Here is a 21,259-nt window from a genome sequence, read left to right on the forward strand (position 1 = left end):
TCTGAGGCAGGATTCTGTTCTCTCTCCCATACCCCAAACCTGACTGCCTGGATATGTGAAGTTATTCTTAGTAACTCTCAGGTTTCACTCTAGCACAGTGAGCACTCTCAATTGGGTACACACTGAAATCCTCTATTTTATATTTTGCCTTTCACTTGCCCCCTTGTGTGTACCCAACTGTGTTTTTTTTTTTTTTTTTTTTAACTTTTCCTTCAGACTGAATTTGTGTTTCCTTTGGCTCCTGCCTGGTCTTGGGAGACAACCCTTGATTAGCCCTACTATACAAGGTTCACATTTCTACCTATTTCCAACTTTCAAGTACTACTCTGAGGGGGACTACTGCAAGCAAACAATAAGGGAGGAATGTGAGGTAACATACTTATTGCTTTCAGCAGGCAGAAAACTGAATAAGGAAATAAGGAATACCAATTTCTTCTCTTTTCAACTATATTCAGTACTCGTTCCCAAATCAAGCATATCTACCACGGAGAAGAGCGACTACCAACTTGTTTCTTTTTCTCCCCAGCAACCAACACAGAGCACACTCAGATAACAACAACAAATACTATAATTGTTCCCAGAATTATGTAAGTATAGATCAGCTACTACCTTCTCATTAAACAACTTTTTTTTTGAAATGGGGTCTCACTCTGTCACCCAGGCTGGAGCACAGTGGCGCGATCACAGTTCACTGCAGCCTCGACCTCCCCAGGCTCAGGTGATCTTCCCACCTCAGTTTTTGTATTTTTAGGAGAGATGGGGTTTCACCATGTTGCCCAGACTGGTCTCGAACTCATGGGCTCAAGCAATCCACCTGCCTCAGCCTCCCAAAGTGCTAGAATTACAGGTGTGAGCCACCATGCCCGGCCTTAAGCAACTCTTTAAAAATATGGGCAAGCCACCTCACACCTGTCAGAATGGCTATTATGAAAAAGATGAGGCCGGGCGCAGTGGCTCATGCCTGTAATCCCCAGCACTTTGGGAGGCTGAGGAGGGGGGATCATGAGGTCAGGAGATCGAAACCACCCTGGCTAACACAGTGAAACCCTGTCTCTACTAAAAATACAAAATATTAGCCAGGTATGGTGGCACGCGCCTGTAGTCCCAGCTATTCGGGAGGCTGAGGCAGGAGAATCGCTTGAACCCAGGAGGTGGAGGTTGCAATGAGCCAGGATCGCACTACTGCACTCCAGCCTGGGCGACAGAGTGAGACTCCATCTCAAAAAAAAAAAAAAAAAAAAAAAAGATGAAAGATAACAAGTTTGGAGAGGATGCAGAGAAAAGGGAACTCTAGTACACAGTTGGGGGGAATGTAACACAGCCATTGTGGAAAACAATGGAGTATGTAGCTCCTCAAAAAACTAAAAATAGTTACCATATGATCCAGCAATCCACTTCTGGGTATATATCCAAACGATATGAAATATGTATGTCCAAGAGATATCTACAATCCCATGTTTACTGAGTAATTATTCACAATAGCCAAGTTATAGAATCAACAGACGAACAGATAAGGAAAATGCAGTATATCACACAACGGAATACCAGCCTTATAAAAGATGTAAATTGTGTCACTTGCAACAACATGCATGAAACTGGAGGACACTAAGAGAAATAAGCCAGGCACAAAATGACAAATACTGCACGTTCTTACTTATATGTGGAAGCTAAAAAAAACCTCGACACATAGAAACAGAGAGAATAATTGTGGTTACTAGAAGCTGGGAGCAGGGGGAATCGAGAGATGCTGATCAAAGGGTAAAACATTTCGGTTAGACAGGAGGAATAAATACTTTTAAAAAAGACGTGCAAGCCTTATATTATATGCATAGTATCTAATTTCCTATACTGAAGATGATCTTGGGGATATATAAAAGGCCACACTAAAAAAAACCACACACACATAACAAAACAAAAACCTGAATAAGTTCTGATAACATGCATCAGTCTCTCAGGACCAAGAAAGAAATTTCTCAGTTAAAGGACCCAGTTTCTGATGTCTCACAACTTAAATATAGGACTAGTACACAAGGTTAAGGCAGACTGCTAGTGATAAAGACTTCAAAGACTAGTAAGCAATACAATTTTTTGTTTTATTTTTTGGAGCCGGAATTTCACTCTTGTTGCCCAGGCTGGAGTGCAATGGCGCGATCTTGGCTCACCACAACCTCCTCCTCCTGGGTTCAAGCGATTCTCCTGCCTCAGCCTCCCAAGTAGCTGGGATTAAAGGCATGCTCCACCACGGCCGGCTAATTTTGTATTTTTAGTAGAGACAGGGCTTCTCCATGCTGGTCAGGCTGGTCTTGAACTCCCAACCTCAGGTGATCCGCCCGCCTCGGCCTCCCAAAGTGCTGGGATTACAGGTGTGAGCCACTGCCCCCGGCCCAATTTTTTCTTTTTTGAGATGGGGTCTCACTCACTCTGTTGTCCAGGCTGGAGTGCAGTGGCACGATCTTGGCTCACCGCAACCTCTGCCTCCTGGGTTCAAGTGACTCTTCTGCCTCAGCCTCTCGAGTAGCTGGGATTACAGGAGCCCGCCACCATGCCTGGCTAATTTTTGTATTTTTAGTAGACGGGGTTTCACCATGTTGGCCAGGCTGGTCTTGAACTCCTAACCTCAAGTGATTCACCTGTCTCGGCCTCCCAAAGTGCTGGGATTACAGGGATGAGCCACCGTGCTTAACCATAAGCAATATGTTTTAAATCCTCCGTAACAGCACCATAGTTATCAGTTCTTACCAAGGGTCGCTGCTCCCACAGTGTAATTACAAAACAGAAGACTGTGAGGTTGTAGCACATGAGGGGTTGCTACCATGAACTTTGCAATACCTCCTTCCAGTCTCCATCCATAGCACCACTCTCTCTAGATTCACCAAATTCAGTTTTGAGCCCACACCCCCTGCTGTGGTTTGAAAGTGTCTGTCCCCCAAAAGTTCATGTGTTGGAAACTTAATTGCCAATGTAACAGTATTAAGAGGTGGGGGCCTCTAAGAGGTGACTGGGTCATGAGGGTAGAAGCCTCATAATAGATTAGCAGAAGTGAGTTAGTTCTCAAAGCAGTGGGTTGTTACAAAAGCAAGCTTGGGGCCGGGCATGGTGGCTCATGCCTGTAATCCCAGCACTTTGGGAGGCTGAGGTGGGCGGATCACCTGAGGTCCGGAGTTTGAGACCAGCCTGATCAACGTGGAGAAACCCTGTCTCCACTAAAAATACAAGATTAGCTGGGCGTGGTGACGCATGCCTGTAGTCCCAGCTTCTCGGGAGGCTGAGGCAGGAGAATCGCCTGAAACTGGGAGGCAGACGTTGCAGTGAGCCGAGATTGCCCCATTGCACTCCAGCCTGGGCAACAAGAGCTAAACTCCACCTCAAAAAAAAAAAAAAAGAAACCAAGCTTGGGTTGGGCACGGTGGTTTATGCCTGTAATCCTAGCACTTTGGGAGGCAGAGGCAAGCGGATCATTTCAGGTCAGGAGTTCAAGGCCAGCCTGGCTAACATGGTGAAACCCCATCTCTACTAAAAATACAAAAATTAGCTGGGCATGATGGCGGGTGCCTGTAATCCCAGCTACTCGGGAGGCTGAGGCAGGAGAATCACTTGAACATGGGAGGCGGAAGCTGCAGTGAGCCAAGATCCCACCACTGCACTCCAGCCTGAGTGACAGAAATAAGACTCTGTCTCAAAAAAAAAAAAAAAAAAAAAGGCAAGCTTGGCTCACTCTAGTGGTCTCTGCTTTTCCACCATGTTATGATACAGCACAAAAGCCTTCGCCAGATGCTGCCACTATGCCTTTGGACTTCTCACTCTCCAGAACCCTGGGCAAAATAAACATCTTTTCTGTGTAAGTTAGACTGTCTCAGGTATTCTCTTACAGTAACAGAAAATACACTAAGATAACCCCAAAATAATGCCAAAACCAAAGCCAAGAAGAAAAGTACCAACTGACCCAGAAGAATATGGCTTTTCTAATTTTTTATAGATGATAAATAGACATATTAGAAAATTAAGGTGAGGTCTTTGTCCACATTTTTAACTTATCTATTGGGTTTATCTATTTATATTAAGTAAACTGCCTGATTCAGACTAACTGTGCTATGAAATGTAAAGTTACACCAGCGGTTCCCAACCTTTTTGTTACCAGGGAATGGTTTTGTGGAACACAATTTTTCCACAGACAATGGTTGGGGGGATGGTTTCAGGATGAAACTGTTCCACCTCAGATCATCAGGCATTAGATTCTGGTAAGGACTGAGCAACCTAGATCCCTCACATGCACAGTTCACAATAGGGTTCATGCTCCTATGAGAATCTAATGTCACCACTGATCTGACAGAAGGCGCAGGCTCAGGCAGTAATGCTTGCTCGCCTGCAGCTCACCTCCAGCTGTGTGGCCTGGTTCCTAATATGCCATGGACTGGTACTGGTCCACGGGCCAGGAGTTGGGGACCTCTGAGTTACACCGTAAGTCTGGTCTGTGGTTTAGAATATTTTGAAATGAAATAGCAACACTCATTTTCAAAGGGACCTCTATCTTCTACAATTTTCAAAGGCATTCAAAATTTAGTGTATGGGAACCAGGCAGGTGGTGCATCTCTGTAGGCCCAGCTACTCAGTAGTCTAACTCAGGAGGATTACTTGAGCCCCACCGAGTTCATGGCTATAGTACACTATGATGGTACCTGTGTGAACAGTCATTGCACTCCAGTGTAGGCAACATAGTGAGATCCATCTCTCTAAAAAATACAATGCATGGGATATGTGATTTTTATTTACAGAAATCTACAGTTCCCAAAAACTTTGGTGTTTTGCCATTTTAAGAACATAGTTCTAAATCTCTCCCCTACTTAATCACATTTTATGCCCCCTCCCCACCCTAAAAAACAACTCATTTTTGAGCAAACTTCCTTTCACAGTAAGGGTAGATTCAGCTATTACCAAATCTCAGTCACTTCAGTCTACACCTGAAGTGATTCAGTAGCCTGAATTACACCAGTGACTATTTCAGTCTTTTGCAAAGAGCTGAAAGCATTCTGAACTCTTCAGTACCCACCTCTACTCTGTCCCTCGAGAATCTTCCAAGGTAAAACACCTTAGTGAAGAAGGGTGGAATCAAAAGCATGCCTATTAAATTTAAAGATGCAACAATGAACTATACTGTATACCAGTCATAGGGGTTCTTGTTAACTAGACCGCAAGCTAGATTCATGAACAAAATGTGTAAGAGTTAAGATTAGAGGCCAGGAGCAGTGGCTCACGCCTATAATCCCAACGCTTTGAGAGGCCAAGGTGAGTGGATCAGCTGAGGTCAGGACTTCGAGACCAGTCTGGCCAACAAGGTGAAACCCCGTCTTTACTAAAAATACAAAAATTAGCTGGGTGTGGTGGCACACGCCTGTAATCCCAACTACTCAGGAGGCTGAGGCAGAAGAATCGCTTGAACCCGGGAGGCGGAGGTTGCAGTGAGCCAAGATCATGCCACTACACTCCAGCCTGGGTGACAGAGTGAGACTCCATCTCAAAACAAACAAACACACAAAAAGAGTTAAGATTAGGATCATGGTATGTAACAAACATAGCAGTTTAAAAAACGTCTAGGGCTGGGCGTGGTGGCTCACGCCTGTAATCCCAGCACTTTGAGAAGCCGAGGTGGGCAGATCGTGAGGTCAGGAGATCGAGACCATTCTGGCTAACACGGTGAAACCCCGTCTCTACTAAAAATACAAAAAATTAGCCGGGCGTAGTGGCGGGTGCCTGTAGTACCAGCTACTTGGGAGGCTGAGGCAGGAGAATGGCATTAACCCGGAAGGCGGAGCTTGCAGTGAGCCGAGATTGCCCCACCGCACTCCAGCCTGGGCAACAGAGCGAGACTCCGTCTCAAAAAAAAAAAAAAAAAAAGAGTTCAAGACCCAGACTGGCCAACATGGTGAAACCCCGTCTCTACTAAAAATACAAAAATTAGCCAGGCATGGTGGTGCACGCCTGTAATCCCAGTTACTTGGGAGGCTGAAAGAGGAGAATCTTGAGGTGGAGGTTACAGTGAGCCGAGATTGGGCCACTGCACTCCAGCCTGGGCGACAGAGCGACCCTGTCTCGAAAAAATAATAATAAGAAGTAAAAAAAACTTCTAGACCAATATCTTTGACCCCTATCTCGAGAAGACTATTACAACTTTTAAAAAATGCACTAGAATGTAAGTATTTTCCCAAAATAAAAAAGAGAGTCACACACACAATCTGTGTAGCAATGTAACTGAATTAAATACAGCTGGTCATTTCAATGGGGGAAAAATCTAGACCAATTGATTTTAAAAATATCTATTATTTAATCAAAATAAAAAGGTCCTATGACTGCACATGTAGACAAAACCTTAACAAGTGAAAATTAAATTAACAGTAAGATATTTGATTACACAATTGATAGAAAGAATATTACACAGTCAGGAGACCAGAATCTGATAACCAGCTGTATGATGTTAGGCAAGTTACTTAACTCCTTGGGGGAATTTTTGTTATTCACCAATCAAAACGAGCAGAGGCAATTTTTGAAGTCCTGTGTACCTCAAAATCTATGATTCAATTCTACTCAATAGTTACTGAGCACAGTCCCCATTATACACATAGTTGTCAAACTATCAAAATTAACTCTAGGGGCTGGGTGCAGTGGCTCACACCTGTAATCCCAGCACTTTGGAAAGTCAGGGCAGGAGGACTGCTTGAGCCCAGAAGTTCAAGAACCATCCTGGGCAAGATGGTGAGAACCTGACTCCACACGCAAAACAAAACAAAACAAACTGGCTGAGTGTGATGGTACACGCCTGTAGTCCCAGCTACTCGGAAGGCTTAGGTGGAAAGATAGGTTGAGCCCAGGAGTTCAAGGCTGCAATGAGCTTGTGATCACGCCATTGCACTCAAGCCTGGGTGACAAAAAGAGACCCTATCTTTATAAAACAAACAAACAAAAACTAAAATTAATGCTAGATGTCTAGGAACCAGTAATAGTAGATGTGGTCCCCACTACCCTCCTTTTTTTTTTGGAGACAAGATCTCACTATGTTGCCCAGACTGTACTCAAACTCGTGGGCTCAAGTGATTTTCCCACCTCAGCCTTGGGAGCAGCTGGGACTATAGGTACGGACCACTGTCCGTGGCTTTTTTTTTTTCTTTTCATTTTTAAATTTACTCCTCTCAGCTCATACCTATTTAAGAAAAACAAAAACCAAAAACCTTTATTGAAATACAATTCACATATCATACAATTTGCTCACTTGAGGTGTACAATTCAATGGGTTTTAGTATATTAATGGAGTTGCGTAATCACTACAATCAATTTTACAACATTTTCATCACTCCAAAAAGAAAACCTCTTACCCTTTGGCAGTCATGCTGTTTCCACCAGCTTCCGAAGCCCTAGAAAACCATTAATCTACTTTGTGTTTCTGTACATTCACCTATTCTGGACTTTAGGCATTAGTTTGATCCTCATAAAGAGCACACAACCTAGATCCCTCAAATGCACATTTCACAATAGGGTTCCTGCTCCTGTGAGAATTTAATCCCGCCACTGATCTGACAGGAGATGGAGCTCAGGCGGTAATGCTCGACCTGCTGCTCACCTCCTGCTCACCTCCTGCTGTGTGGTTCCTAACAGGCCAGACTGGTACCGGTCCTTGGCCCAGGGGTTGGAGACCCCTGATATAAAGGGAATCATGCAATATACAGCCTTTTGTGTCTGGCTTTTTTTTTACTTCATATATAATGGTTATTTCATTTTATTTTCTTTTTCTTAACGGTGCTCTACACATTCAGAAAAACTTCTCTCGTAACATACTACAGAAACGATCCCTGAAAATACAGTCTTAGTATATAATTTTTTTTTTTTTTAAGACGGAGTCTCACTCTGTTGCCCAAGCTGGAGTGCAATGGCACGATCTCACCTCACTGCAACCTCTGCCTCCTGGGTTCAAGCAATTCTCTTGTCTCAGCCTCCCGAGTAGATTACAGGCATACATCACCACGCCCAGCTAATTTTTTGTATTTTAGTAAAGATGGGCTTTCACCGTGTTGCCCAGGCTGGTCTCAAACTCCTGAGCTCAGGCAATCCACCCGCCTTCGCCTCCCAAAGCGCTAGGATTATAGACATCAGCCCCTACACCTGGCCAGTATATGTTTTTAAGGTAGCATGTACCAGTATTTCATTTCTTTTTATTGCTGTATTATATGGATATTCATTCATTCATCAGTTGTGGGTTTTGGATTGTTTCTACTTTTGACTATCATGAATAATGCTGCTACCAACATTTATGTACAAGTCCACACAAAAACTTGTGTATTCATTTCTCCTGGGTATATATCTAAGAGTAGAACTATCGGGTCAGGAATAACTCTATGTTTAACCTTTCGAGGAACTGCCTGTTTTCCAAAGCAGCTGCAATACTTTACATTCCTACCAGCAATGCACAGAAGTTTCCATTTCTCTACATTCTCACCAAAAAGGCGGCTACAATTTAAAAAGAATGCACAGAAGGGAAATACATATGTATTTCCCTAGAGGAATAAAAAACGGAGTCACACACGCAACCTGTGTAACAAAGTGATTGAACTTACACTTTTTTTTTGAGACAGGGTCTCACTATGTTGCCCAGGCTAGTCTCAAACTCCTGGGCTCAAGTGATCCTCCTGCCTCAGCCTCCCAAGTAGCTAGGATTGTTATCTTCTGGAATATAGCCATCCAAGTGGCTGTGGAGTAGATGTTTTAAAATTACAACATATGATTATCAAAGTGACAAGTTTTGTGACTTTAAGAAACTCATTCAATCACTTTGAAATTCAGCCTTCTCATCCGTAAAATGGAAATAAGAAGACATATTACAGGCTTCTTAAGGGCTTTAGTGAAATAATACAGAAAAAATTTATAGTATCTATCACAAAGCATACAATCAACAGTAGTTAATTATTATCAATTAGGTTCTCTGCCTTCTAGAACTCACCAATCTAAACGGAAAAACAAAATGCCCTTATAAAGTATTGCCTGTCAATACTTAAGTGCGAAAACAAATGGCAGAGATAATAAAGATACAAGAATGCAAGGAGAATGATATGACTAATGAGTGTAAGGGATGGGAAAAGCCTGCGGGACATTTGCTGGATCTTGAATAGTAACATCAGCATAGCTAGGAAAGGCAAGAGGAGGCAGGCATCGCACACATGGGCCCAGATTAAAGAAGGAAAAAAAGAGCCCCAGTATCAGAAACCAAAAACCAGCTGGGTATGGTGGCTCCAGCCTGTAATCCCAGCACTCAGCACTTTGGGAGGCTGAGGCAATAGGATCGTTTCAGGCAAAGAGTTTGAGACCAGCCTGGGCTATATAGCAAGATCTCAATTCTACAAAAAATGAAAAAAAAAAAAAAATAGCTGGGTGTGGTGGCACCATGCTAGTAGTCCCTGCTACTCAGGAGCCTAGGAGTTTACGGCTGCAGTGAGCATGATGGCACTACTGCACTCCAGCCTGGGTGACAGAGTGAGACCATCTCAAAAAATTAATAGAAACAAAACAAAAAACAGGACTTTACGTTCAGACTTGGTGACAGCAGGAAACATGTTTGAGTGGGTGGGATAGGGACGATCACAGAACTGAAGCCTCTGAACTTCATCGCCCAAGCAATAGGAGTTATTGAAGATTTATAGGAAACTATGAAATTACGCTTTTAGCAAAAATAATCTGGCAGCAGAGGGAAAGACTTGAGGCCAATTAACCTATCAGAGAGTTGTTTCAAAGGCTAGGCACAGGGGCTCATTCCTGTAATCTCAGCACTTTGGGAGGCCAAGGCAGGTGGTTCTCTTGAGTCTGGGAGTCCAGACCAGCCTGGGCAACATGGCAAAATGCCATCTCTATAAAAACACACAAAAAATTAGCCAGCCACGGTGGTGCATACCTGCAGTCTCAGCTACCTAGGAGGCTGAGGTGGGAGGATTACCTCAGCATGGGAGGCTGCAGTGAGCTATGATCACGCCAGTGCGCTCCAATCTGAGTGACAGAGTGAGACCCTGTCTCCCCACCCCCCAACAAAGTTGTTTCAGATAAGATAAAAAGTAGAAATTTAGATAAAGGGACCAGATGTGAGAAGCACAGGGTAAGAAGAATGAAAGACTCCTTGAATGAAATGGAATGACGTTATGAACATTCTGGAAATAACACAATCTGGAAATGCCAATATAACCAAAATGCAATCTGAAAATGAGAACACATATTGGTAATCAAATCATTAATACAAACTTACCCTCCGCAATATCTGAGCATGATGTACCAATGGCTGTGTCCCCACTGTCGGCTACACTCGAACAGCGGCTGAAGCGGCTCCGAAAGGGCTCCGAGATAACTGGGGTCTGCCATTCAGTCCCCAGGGAACTGCCCTTCTGAATCACATTGGAACCTGAAACAAGAGGCATTTCCCACCTTTACTGTGAACCAGCTGATGTAACCCCATCAGACCTTTTTTTAAAAAATCACATAAACCTAAGAGAATAGCAGCAACCCAACCCTTTCTCTCTCCTGTGCCTATTTCAGCTGCTCCAATCTAGTTTTTTTTTTTTTTTTTTTTGAGACGGAGTCTGCTCTGTCGCCCAGGCTTGAGTGCAGTGGCGCGCAGCTCACTGCAACCTCCACCTCCTGGGTTCAAGCAATTCTCTGCCTTAGCCTCCCGAGTAGCTGGGATTACAGGCGCCCACCACCACGTCCAGTTAATTTTTATATTTTTAGTAGAGATGGGGTTTCACCATCTTGGCCAGGCTGGTCTTGAACTCCTGATCTCATAATCCACCCGCCTTGGCCTCCCAAAGTGCTGGGATTACAGGTGTGAGCCACTGCGCCAAGCCTGAGCTAGTTAATTTTAAGTGGAAATAGTATGAGAAGTGAGAATATTCAAAGATGTTAATAAGACCCATGAAGAATCCAGGAGTACTGGAACAGAAAACAATCATATTTAATAGCAGTGGCCATTTATTGAAACCTGTAAAGCCACAGGACCTTACAAACATAATCTTGCCTACCTACTTACTGAAAAGTATTACTACCCCTATTTTACAGAGGGGAGGGCTGATATTTGAACCCAGTTCTTTCTGATTCCAAAACCCACATTCTTTCCTCTTTCTTACAGTTTCTCAATGGTGCTTTTGGCATTCTGGGGATGACCATTCTTCAATGTGTAGTCTATACATTACAGAATGGTTTAGCATCCCTGGTTCCCACTCACTGAATGCCAGCAGCAACCCTCAACCAAGCCCACCATCACTGTGAAACCAGAAAATAACCATATAGTTCCAAATGATTCCTAGGGCAACAAGCAGTCCAGTCCCCAGTTGAAAATCATTGCTTCGAGGTTGCAGTGAGCAAAGATTGCGCCACTGCACTCCAGCCTAGGCAACAAGAGCGAAACCCCATCTCAGAAAAAAAAAAAAGAAAAAAGAAAATTATTGCTTCACTGAACCAGGGTACCCTCAATAGGTGAATCCTATTGAGATCAAGGTGAGTTTTGAAAGTCAATCTGAAGAGCCTAGGGCTTTATCTTGAGAGCAACGTGAAGAAATCACTAAAACTGCTGAGAAGGTTAAGACAAAAAGACTGATGAGATTTATTTGATTTAAAATATGCTGTTTGGGGGGAGGTAGGTAGGAAGTGTTCAATAAATACTTGATTCACTAACATTCTAGCAAAGACTTAAATTTATTTTCTAAAAACCACTATAATTTTCCTAAGGTGTATCTGGTGATCCATGTAAACAAATAAACAAACAAACAAAAAAACTAATGGCAGCTACTTATCCTCCATTTAAAGTGTGAGAGCCGATTTCAGAAAATACGGTTCTACAGACTCTCTGATCTAGTGGGAGGCAAATGATTGCTCCCACTAAATGATTACGCCCAAAGTAATTTGGACACAAATTACTTTATTCCTTTCTTCCAAGTTCAGTGCTTCTCTCATCTTTTTAATCTATTTTCTTCTACTTTTGCTCCTTTTTTGCTACCCTTACTTTGGCTTTCTACTGAAGGCAACCTGACTTTCCCCAAATACTTCTTCTATTCTTTGGATCACAGTGACTGCCTGATTTGAAAGAATCTTTATACACTCAGTAATCTGTAATTGTTATAGAAGACACAGGCAACAATCAGAGTTTCTGAGTGGCATGAGATTAGCCAATGCTACTATACTACGTTGGTGTAATTCTAGCCCAAAGCAAAGAAATCCGACCTTCTGGTGAGTCTACACAGCTTTTTCTCCCTAGTCAGTGTAAAATTTGCCAGGCCTTTTGAAACAGTTAAGATTGAGGGCCTCTATTACCATCTTCCTGACTTCCTACTGGAAACCGCTTCCCTGTTACTACTACTAATCTTCCACTCTTCATTGCTACCATTTTTCCATCCACCTACTCCATACCCTAATTCCAAAGAGTTATTTGTTAAAAATATATTTTGGTATATTTATAGAGGTTTACACTTACTTCAAAATTGAAGTTTAAATGCTGAAGTTGGCCGGGTGCAGCGGCTCATGCCTGTAATCCTAGCACTTTGGGAGGCGGGGGCGGGCAGATTACCTGAGCTCAGGAGTTGGAGACCAGCCTGGGCATATGGCAAAACCTGTCTCTACTAAAAATACAAAAAAATTAGCCAGGTGTGGTGGTGCATGCCTGTAATCCCAGCTACTTGGGAGGCTGAGGCACGAGAATCACTTAAACCCAGGAGACGGAAGTTGCAATGAGCTGAGATTGTGCCACTGCACTCCAGCCTGGGCCACAGAACAAGACTCCGTCTCCAAAAAAAAAAAAGCTGAAATTTTTTGTGTTATAGTGCATGTCCTATCAGTAGCATCCTTATCAATTATTAAGACCATTATTAATCTGAATGAGATACTACTGAACAGAGAAAAAAGCCATAGGAAAGGCAATGTTCCAAAAACTTGCATTATATACATAATTGTCATAGAAACTGTATAAACCTAAGAGAATGTGCAGCACATAGCAGATGTTTAAAAAATATTTCCCGAGGCCGGGTGCAGTGGCTCACGCCTGTAATCCCAGCACTTTGCGAGGCCCAGGCAGGCAGATCACAAGGTCAGGAGATTGAGACCATCCTGGCTAACATGGTGAAACCCCGTCTCTATTAAAAAATGCAAAAAAATTAGCTGGGCATGGTGGCGGGCACCTGTAGTCCCAGCTACTTGGGAGGCTGAGGCAGGAGAATGGCATGAACCCGGGAAGCGGAGCTTGCAGTGAGCCGAGATCACGCCACTGCACTCTAGCCTGGGTGACAGAGCGAGACTCCATTTCAAAAAAAAAAAAAAAAAAAAATTCTGCTGAATGAATCTTGAATTGATTCAACCAAAGCTTATAATGGTGCCTACTCTATGCAAGGCAGCATGCCTAAGAGAATACACCAAACATTTACCAAATATCTACGCTGAGTAAGGCACTGTGAGATTTTAAAGTTAAATAAAACATACCCTGAGTTGAATTAAATGTGCCCTCTTCTTTACCAATACCCCAGAATTCAACAAGTCATTTTTCTAAAATATTACTTATTTGAAATATATATTATCTACTTAATATGCCTGCACAGTGCATACATATATTTATGTGTTTAATATACAGTCAGCTCTCCATATCCATGGTTTCTTTCCCCCCCCCCCCTTTTTTTTTTTGAGACACAGTCTCACTCTGTTGCCCAGGCTGGAGTGCAGTGGCGTGATCTCAGCTCACCTCAACCTCTGCTTCCCGTGTTCAAGTGATTCTCCTGCCTCAGCCTTCCCAAGTAGCTGGGATTATTATAGGCACGTGCCACTGCACCCGGCTAATTTTTGTATTTTTAGTAGACATGGAGTTTTACCATGTTGGCCAGGCTGGTCTCAAACTCCTGACCTCAGGTGATCCACCCGCCTTGGGCTCCCAAAGTGCTGGGATTACAGGCGTGAGCCACAGCGCCTGGCCATATCCGTGGTTTCTACATTTGTGAATTCAACCAATTTTTTTTTTAATGGTATCTTACTGAATGTGCATAGACTTGTTTTTCTTCTTATTCCCCAAACAATACAGTATAACTATTTACATAGCATTTACATTGCATTGGGTATTACAAGTAATCTAGAGACGATTTAAGGTAAACAGTAGGATAGACACAGGTTATATGCAAATACCACACCATTTTATATCAGGGACTTGAGTATCTGTGGATTTTGCTATCTGCAGGAGGTCTTGGAACCAGTCCGCCATGGACACTTAAGGACTGTATATATTTAATGTATCTACTGAAGTTTCAACATCTTGTTAATCCATTCTGAAGATAAATTCCTGAGTTTCTAGTAACAATGCAACGGAATCTGTTGGCATCCAAGCAGAATTCCTATCTTTGTGGGCTAGCAGATGACTGACCCACCCAGAGGACAAAGACAACATAGAACACAGTAATTTATGCTGTGTTTTTCTGATTTCAAATGGAACTATGTTCCAAAGTCATTCTGTTCCACTCCTTTATATGTCGTCCTCTCCCAACCACGTGGTCCTGTTGAAAGCCACATAGCACAAGAGATAAATAATTGTTCCCTCAGAGACCTGTTTTTATATTCAATGAAGCCCCATGTTATTTTTATTCTTTTAGCACCAGCATTTCAGTGAATGCTTGTTTATTCAATATTTACCTTAAGGAATATGAAAAAACAGAACAGGGTCAGAATTTAACCCAGAAAACTTCTGACTACTCACTCGGTGAAGTGACGTGAGAGATCCCTTCAGTTGGATATTTCTCCTGCATGGCCATCACAGTTATTTAAGCCAACTGTAGAATGAAGGAATAACCAGTCAGTTCTCTGCAGTATCTTTAATTCCCCGCAACTCAGTTCCCATTCAACTGAAACTGTCAAAACCATATAGAATATTCAAGTATTTGGCCAGGCACAGTGGCTCACACCTGTAATCCCAGCACTTTGGGAGGCCAAGGCAGGCAGATCAACTGAGGTCAGGAGTTCGAGACCAGCCTGACCAACATGGGGAAACCCCATTTCTACTAAAAACACAAAAATTGGCCGGGCATGGTGGCACACATCTGTAGTCCCAGCTACTTGGGAGGCTGAGGCACAAGGATTGCTTGAACCCGGGAGGCAGAGGTTTCAGTGAGCCAAGATCACACCACTGCACTCCAGCCTGGGCAACTGAGCAAGACTCCATCTCAAAAAAAATAAAAAAGAATATTCCAGTATTCTAAATGTTATATTCCTAAGGATATTTAGGAGTAAATATGTTTTTACATGTTTTACTTCTAAGGATATTTTTAAGACAAAGTAAATCCCAATACTCCACTCTACTTCTCTTCCCAAATCCAGTATAGAAAACCTAGAACCAGAGATTACCAATATAGATTCCATATGGTCCTAGAACCCTTCTGATTTTTATAAAATTTAAAAATATTACTTTTAATTAACAAACTTTACCATGAATCTTCTTAGCCATGGGGACCTGATGACAGGATGAGGTGGATAAAGAACTAAAGAACTAAACCAACAGTGAAGTATTACAGCATCAATTATGATTAACATAAAACAAATTCCTCAATTCTTCCAGTAATTAAAGTCAGTCATACGATGTAAAAAGATGGGAAAGAATTCTTGCTCATAAGTAGAACTCCAATCCTGAGCTAGGAACGTGAAGTTCTCGTCCCATGTTCTCACTCCTTAAAATATTTATATTTACAGTACACTAGGGGTAGGTGCTGAGAATTCAGCAGAAGTGGATTTGAAGTCTAAACAAATACACTTGAACCCACTAAACATTAAGTTATCAATTTATTAGCTGTGTAACCTTGGGCAAATTTCTTAGTATCTCTGTTCCTCATTTTTCTTCATATAAAAATGAGGATAACAACACAACCTAATTCATGTTAATTCATTTATAATTAACTTACAACAGTTCCTGACACATACTAAGTGCTGTTATTACTTGGCAATTTACATCAACAAAAGTAGCACTGTACAGCCCATGGAAGATCAAGGAGTATCAACTCAGAAACTCTAAATTTATAAAAGCCCCAAAAGAGTTTGGGACAATTCGGCCGGGCTCAGTGGCTCACGCCTGTAATCCCAGCACTTTGGGAGGCCGAGGCAGGCGGATCACCTGAGGTCAGGAGTTCGAGACCAGCCAACATGGTGAAACCCCGTCTCTACTAAAAATACAAAAATTAGCGAGGCATGGTGGCAGGCGCCTGTAATCCCAGCTACTTGGGAGGCTGAGGCAGGAGAATCCCTTGGACCATGGAGGCGGAGGCTGCAGTGAGCCAAGATAGCGCCATTGCACTCCAGCCTGGACGACAGAGCAAGACTCCGTCTCAAAAAAAAAAAAAAAGAGTTTGGGACAATTCACAGAACATAATTCTATCACTCTGGAGAAAAGAGACGACTATATGGTACTATTTCTCTAATGTACTTTAGTGACCTCTATAGTATTCTCTTAGTAACAACAACCCAAACCCTTATTAATTCACTGCATCTACAACAGAAAGGGTATCATCCTCCACAATTCCAGTTCTTCACATACTGGGTGAGGGAAGCTTTGTTCAGTAATAAAAGCTTTAGTTTATGGCAAGTATGATTCAGTGAGTTAAATGATGACATAGAAGGATTAGATTACCTCCTTACTAGTGATTTCCTTTCTTGTCAATATCAAAATCCTTTTCTTCACTCCTTTCTTTAAAGGATAACAAAATGGTAGGCGCACTGGATTCTAAGGTGTTTCTAAATTCAGACAAGTTGAAAATACGGTGACAGAAGGAGAACTCCGAGTTACCCTATGACTCAGCAATTCCACACTGAAGTATACACCCAAGAGAAATGAAAACGCAGGTTTACACAAAAGCTTCAATAAGAATGTTCATAGCAGCATTATTTACAATAGCCAAAAAGTGGAAACAACACAAATGTCCATGAGCTAATGAATGGATACATAAAATGTGGTATATCCAAAAAACAGAGTATTATTCAGCAATAAAAGGAAGTACTGATACATGTGACAACATGGATGAACACTGAAGACATGCAAAGTCAAAGAAGCCAAACAAAAGGCTTGATCCTATTTATATGAAATGTCAGAATAGGCAAATCCATAGAGACACAGATTAGTGATTGCAAGGGACTGAGAGGAGGGAGGGTAGGAGAATAGGAAGGGACTGCTAATGGATACCGGGTTTCTTTTCAGGGTGATCAAAATGTTCTGAGATTAGATAGTGGTGACTGACTGCACAACCTTGCCAATATATTAAAAACCTCTGAATTGCACACACATAAAACTAAATTTTATGGTATGTGATATAAGCCAAAAATAAAATTCTAAGGCATCCCCAACCACCTGAATGGATCCCTCCCCTTGGCCAATGGCATTCCAAAGTTAAGCTGAAAAACCTGTTAAGGCCATGATGGTGGTAGTGGTGGTGGAGTCCTACACCCCTCATTATACCCTCCTCCCTTCTGGAATTTAGGAAAAGTATTAACATTAACACAGATGTCTGTAAGAAACATTTATAATCTATTCTCTCTAAAGCCTACTATTTGGAGGCTTCATCTGTACAATAAAATCTTGATCCCCAGGATACCTTAACCCAGACATTCCTTTCTATTGATAACAACTTTCAACCAACTGCCAATCAGAAAATTTTGAAATCTACCTATGACCTGGAAGCCCCCACCCACTAAGAGTTGTCTTACCCTTCCAGATCAATGTAAATCTTACATGTATTTGACTGATGTCTCATGTCTCCCTAAAATGTTTAAAACCAGGGCACACGTTATCAGGATCACCTGAGGGCTGTGTCAGGGGCCATTGATCACCCATATTTGGCTCAGAATAAATCCCTTCAAATATTTCAGAGTCTGACCCTCATTGACAACAAATATCTCAAAAAAGAAAAACAGAAAGAAAGAAACCCCGTAAGGAGTAAAACAATACAAAATAAATCATTCTTGACTTAAGAATTAGATGAGCTACTGGTGGAAATTTTTGGGACAACTGAAGGAGACAGAAATTTCCTGGGATAAAAATGAGAGAAGTGAATGTACAAGAAGTAACACACCAGTTATAAAGCTTAGAAAGGGAGTGAATGGAGGCAGACAGAGAGAGAAAAAAAAAAAAAAAGCACCCAACAGGATTGGTTTCCATCTTCAAAGCCCTTTAAACTACAGAAACAGTCACTCATTCAACAAATTTAACATGCATTCTGCACTTACTACCTATCAAACACTGTGCTCAACACTTTTTAGGTATCATGTCTCATGTTTCATGTTCACATCAACCCTATGAAGCAGTTACTATTATCCTCATTTTATGGATGAGAAAATAAAGGTTTACAGTAGTGAAGGTCATATGGCTAGGAAGAGGCTTCAAAGCCAGGACTGTACTCTAACGCTACAGGAGTCTAGTCAGCATTCTACATGTGACAAAACACAAAAAAAGAGATCAAGCATGGCACCCCAAGTTGGAGTTTCTGCCTCAGACAGCTAGAGCTGCAAGCCTCAATTATATGAGCAGTAAAAGCTCATAAAATTTCTTCACTTTGTCCTTGGTCATCACCTAGGCTTTATTTCTCAAGTTGCTACCCAAGAATTAGATTTTGACTGCCGTAAGTATTTTTCCCCTATAAGAATTACAATCTAAGTGTGGCTGGGCGTGGTGGCTCACGCCTGTAATCCCAGCACTTTGGGAGGCCGAGGCAGGTGGATCACCTGAGGTCAGGAGTTTGAGACCAGCCTGACCAACATGGAGAAACGCCGTCTCTACTAAAAATACAAAATTATCCGTGCATGGTGGCGCATGCCTGTAATCCCAGCTACTCGGGAGGCTGAGGCAGGAGAATCGCTTGAACCTGGGAGGCGGAGGTTGCGGTGAGCCGACATCGCGCCACGGCACTCCAGCCTGGGCAACAAGAGCAAAACTCCGTCTCAAAAAAAAAAAAAAAGAATTACAATCTAAGTGTGGAACATCACGCTTGGCAGCTGTTAAGAGAACCACATCAAGACAAGAGAGGATTTGAAGGAATACACAGACAGCTGACACAGACACACGAAGGATCTCACACCATCACACTATTTTCACCGCCTTGATCATTCATTAAACCTTGTGAAAGAGAAGCCAAATCCTTGACAAGAAGTTGCCTTTACAAAGAAAAGTCGTGAGACATACAAAACCACCAGATCACTATAAAGCAGACGAGGTCTGAGGGCAAATAAATGAGGCCTGGCTAGCTTCATCGTCCTTGTATCACCACCGCCCCCTACTTATCCCAGTGTTCAATTCATCAACCGAAATTTACTGCGTGCCTACTAGGCGCCTGGCTCTGAGCCACGTGTTGGGAATATACTGGTGTAAAGGATCGCTCTCATTAACCGAGGTGAAGTAAGCGTTGAATATACTGTTGAACAACTAAACCTGAACACACTAAACTTTCAGTTCAACCAAAGCACCAGCTCCTTCTCGCTGAAGGAAGCTTCCTCACCTTCCGCCCTACTGACATTTTGGGGGCTTTTTCTTTGTTGTTGGGGTCGTCCTACACACAGTAGGCTGTGTAACAGCATCCCTGGCTTCTTCGCACTAGATGCCAGTAGCAAGCCCTGGAGCTGTGACTATCAAAAGTGTTTCCAGACATCGACCAATGTCCCCAGGGAAGCAAAATCGCCCCGGCCGAGAAGTACCGGGGTAAGGCCCCGCCAAGTGCTTTCCGTCCCACAACCTTAATTCTCTACACAGCCTTCCAATCTCGGCTCAAACTTCTCCTCCTCGGGGAGGGCTCCCTGACCTCTCCGACTAGATTCGCGCCTTCTGTTTTGTGCTCCTTGTAAGATTTCTCCACTCTACCCTCACTGCGCGCCGAGGGATTACCCCGCTTAACGTCGACTCCCAGGGCTGTGCGCTCCGCAAGGGCAAGGAATGCGCCGCCCGCTGTGTCCCTGGCTATCGGCACAGGGCCTGGCACGCAGGTAAAGTGACTGCCGTGGGGTGAACCACGGAGGGCAAAGCAAGGCAACGGGGGAAGCGAGGGGAATGGGACGCGAGAGGGCGTGTGCCGGGGCACTCGCTTCGGAGCCGAGGCGCATGCGCTTCGCTCTCCCCGGCCCCTCACGGTGGCAGGTCGCGAGCGTCTGAGGCTTCGCCAGAGCTATGGGAGGAGAGGCAAGGTCGGCCACTAGGACTGGGGCTCCCGAAGGAGGAAAACTTACACGGGCCTGAAAGCGGGCGGCGAAATCCCTCACTCGGGAAGACTGACTGCAGCCACCACGTCTGCGGTGAGCGGCGGTTCCCTCCCTCAGCTCCTCTAACGGCCGTTGCACGCCCGCCAGGCCGCGCGCCACAGAACGCGCGTCGTTTGGCCCCACCCCGTTCTGCCGCCTCTGGCCAATCGGGAGTCGAGCCGCGCCGGCTTCCCGCCCCTTTCTATCCTCTTCTGACCAATCGGCAGTCGAGCCGCGTCGGTATCCCGCCCCCACACGCTACCCTCTGCTCAGAGAGCCGGACGGATCTTTCTGCGCATGACCACGTCGCCACTTGGCTCCTTCCCTGCCCCTTGCCCCGTTTTACCTGTAGGTGGAGCCCTGCTCACCTAGACCTGGAGGGGCCCTGCTGGGCCTGTGCAGGTTGGGAAGCTGGCGGCCCGGGGGCGGGGCTGGGGACACGAGAATCCCACTCAGCTTGCCTCACCCTCCTTCCATTTCAACGCCAGTCTATCAGTTCTCACACCTGAAGTAGGGGTTCAGGTTGTGACCAGGAGTTAGGGTGTGGCCTGGCTCACTGACTAGTCAGGGTCAAGGCTTGGTCTGGGTTGGAGGCAGTGGTCAGCCTGTGACCAAGGTTCAGGTTGAAGGGTAAAGGATCAGTCCTGCCTCCCTCCCCAAACTTGGTCCACTGGAAAAGGAACCGTTAAGTCCATTTGCATTAATATGCGCTTGAAGAGTCAGACAGGAAAATTGTTTCAAAGGAGAACAGAACCATCAGCCAAAGGAATGAATCTCAGATAGTGAAATTCTGGGTATCTAGAAACCTGGCTTGGCAGGGAGAGATATTAAAAAATTGTATAAGGAGGCCGGGCGCGGTGGCTCATGCCTGTAATCCCAGCACTTTGGGAGACAGAGGAGGGCGGATCACGAGGTCAGGAGATCGAGACCATCCTGGCCAATATGGTGAAACCCCATCTCTACTAAAAATACAAAAATTAGCTGGATGTGATGGCACGTACCTGTAATCCCA

At 43.7% G+C, this 21,259-nt stretch overlaps 1 protein-coding gene and 1 pseudogene across 6 annotated transcripts in view; both read right to left on the reverse strand.

The window, feature by feature from the left end:
* CEP85 (centrosomal protein 85) overlaps positions 1 to 20,418 on the reverse strand; it is a 44,651-nt gene extending 24,233 nt beyond the window's left edge. For 2 of the 6 annotated variants that reach the window (XM_055103674.1, XM_034958852.2), the window contains exons 1-3: positions 20,236 to 20,393; positions 14,744 to 14,816; positions 10,274 to 10,426 (exon numbers count right to left, since the gene is read on the reverse strand). In XM_055103674.1, coding sequence (XP_054959649.1) covers positions 10,274 to 10,426; positions 14,744 to 14,798 — 208 coding nt within the window. In that variant the 5' untranslated portion in view covers positions 14,799 to 14,816; positions 20,236 to 20,393. Of the gene's footprint in view, positions 1 to 10,273; positions 10,427 to 14,743; positions 14,817 to 20,235 lie in introns of all 6 variants that reach the window. The other 4 variants (XM_008961683.4, XM_003809443.5, XM_055103675.2 and 1 more) reach the window with 4 other exon arrangements.
* LOC112438234 (small nucleolar RNA U3) lies at positions 7,761 to 7,854 on the reverse strand (annotated as a pseudogene).
* Positions 20,419 to 21,259: the final 841 nt, after the last annotated feature.

Source organism: Pan paniscus, chromosome 1 (assembly GCF_029289425.2).
Source record: "Pan paniscus chromosome 1, NHGRI_mPanPan1-v2.0_pri, whole genome shotgun sequence".
Taxonomy (NCBI): Eukaryota; Metazoa; Chordata; class Mammalia; order Primates; family Hominidae; genus Pan; species Pan paniscus.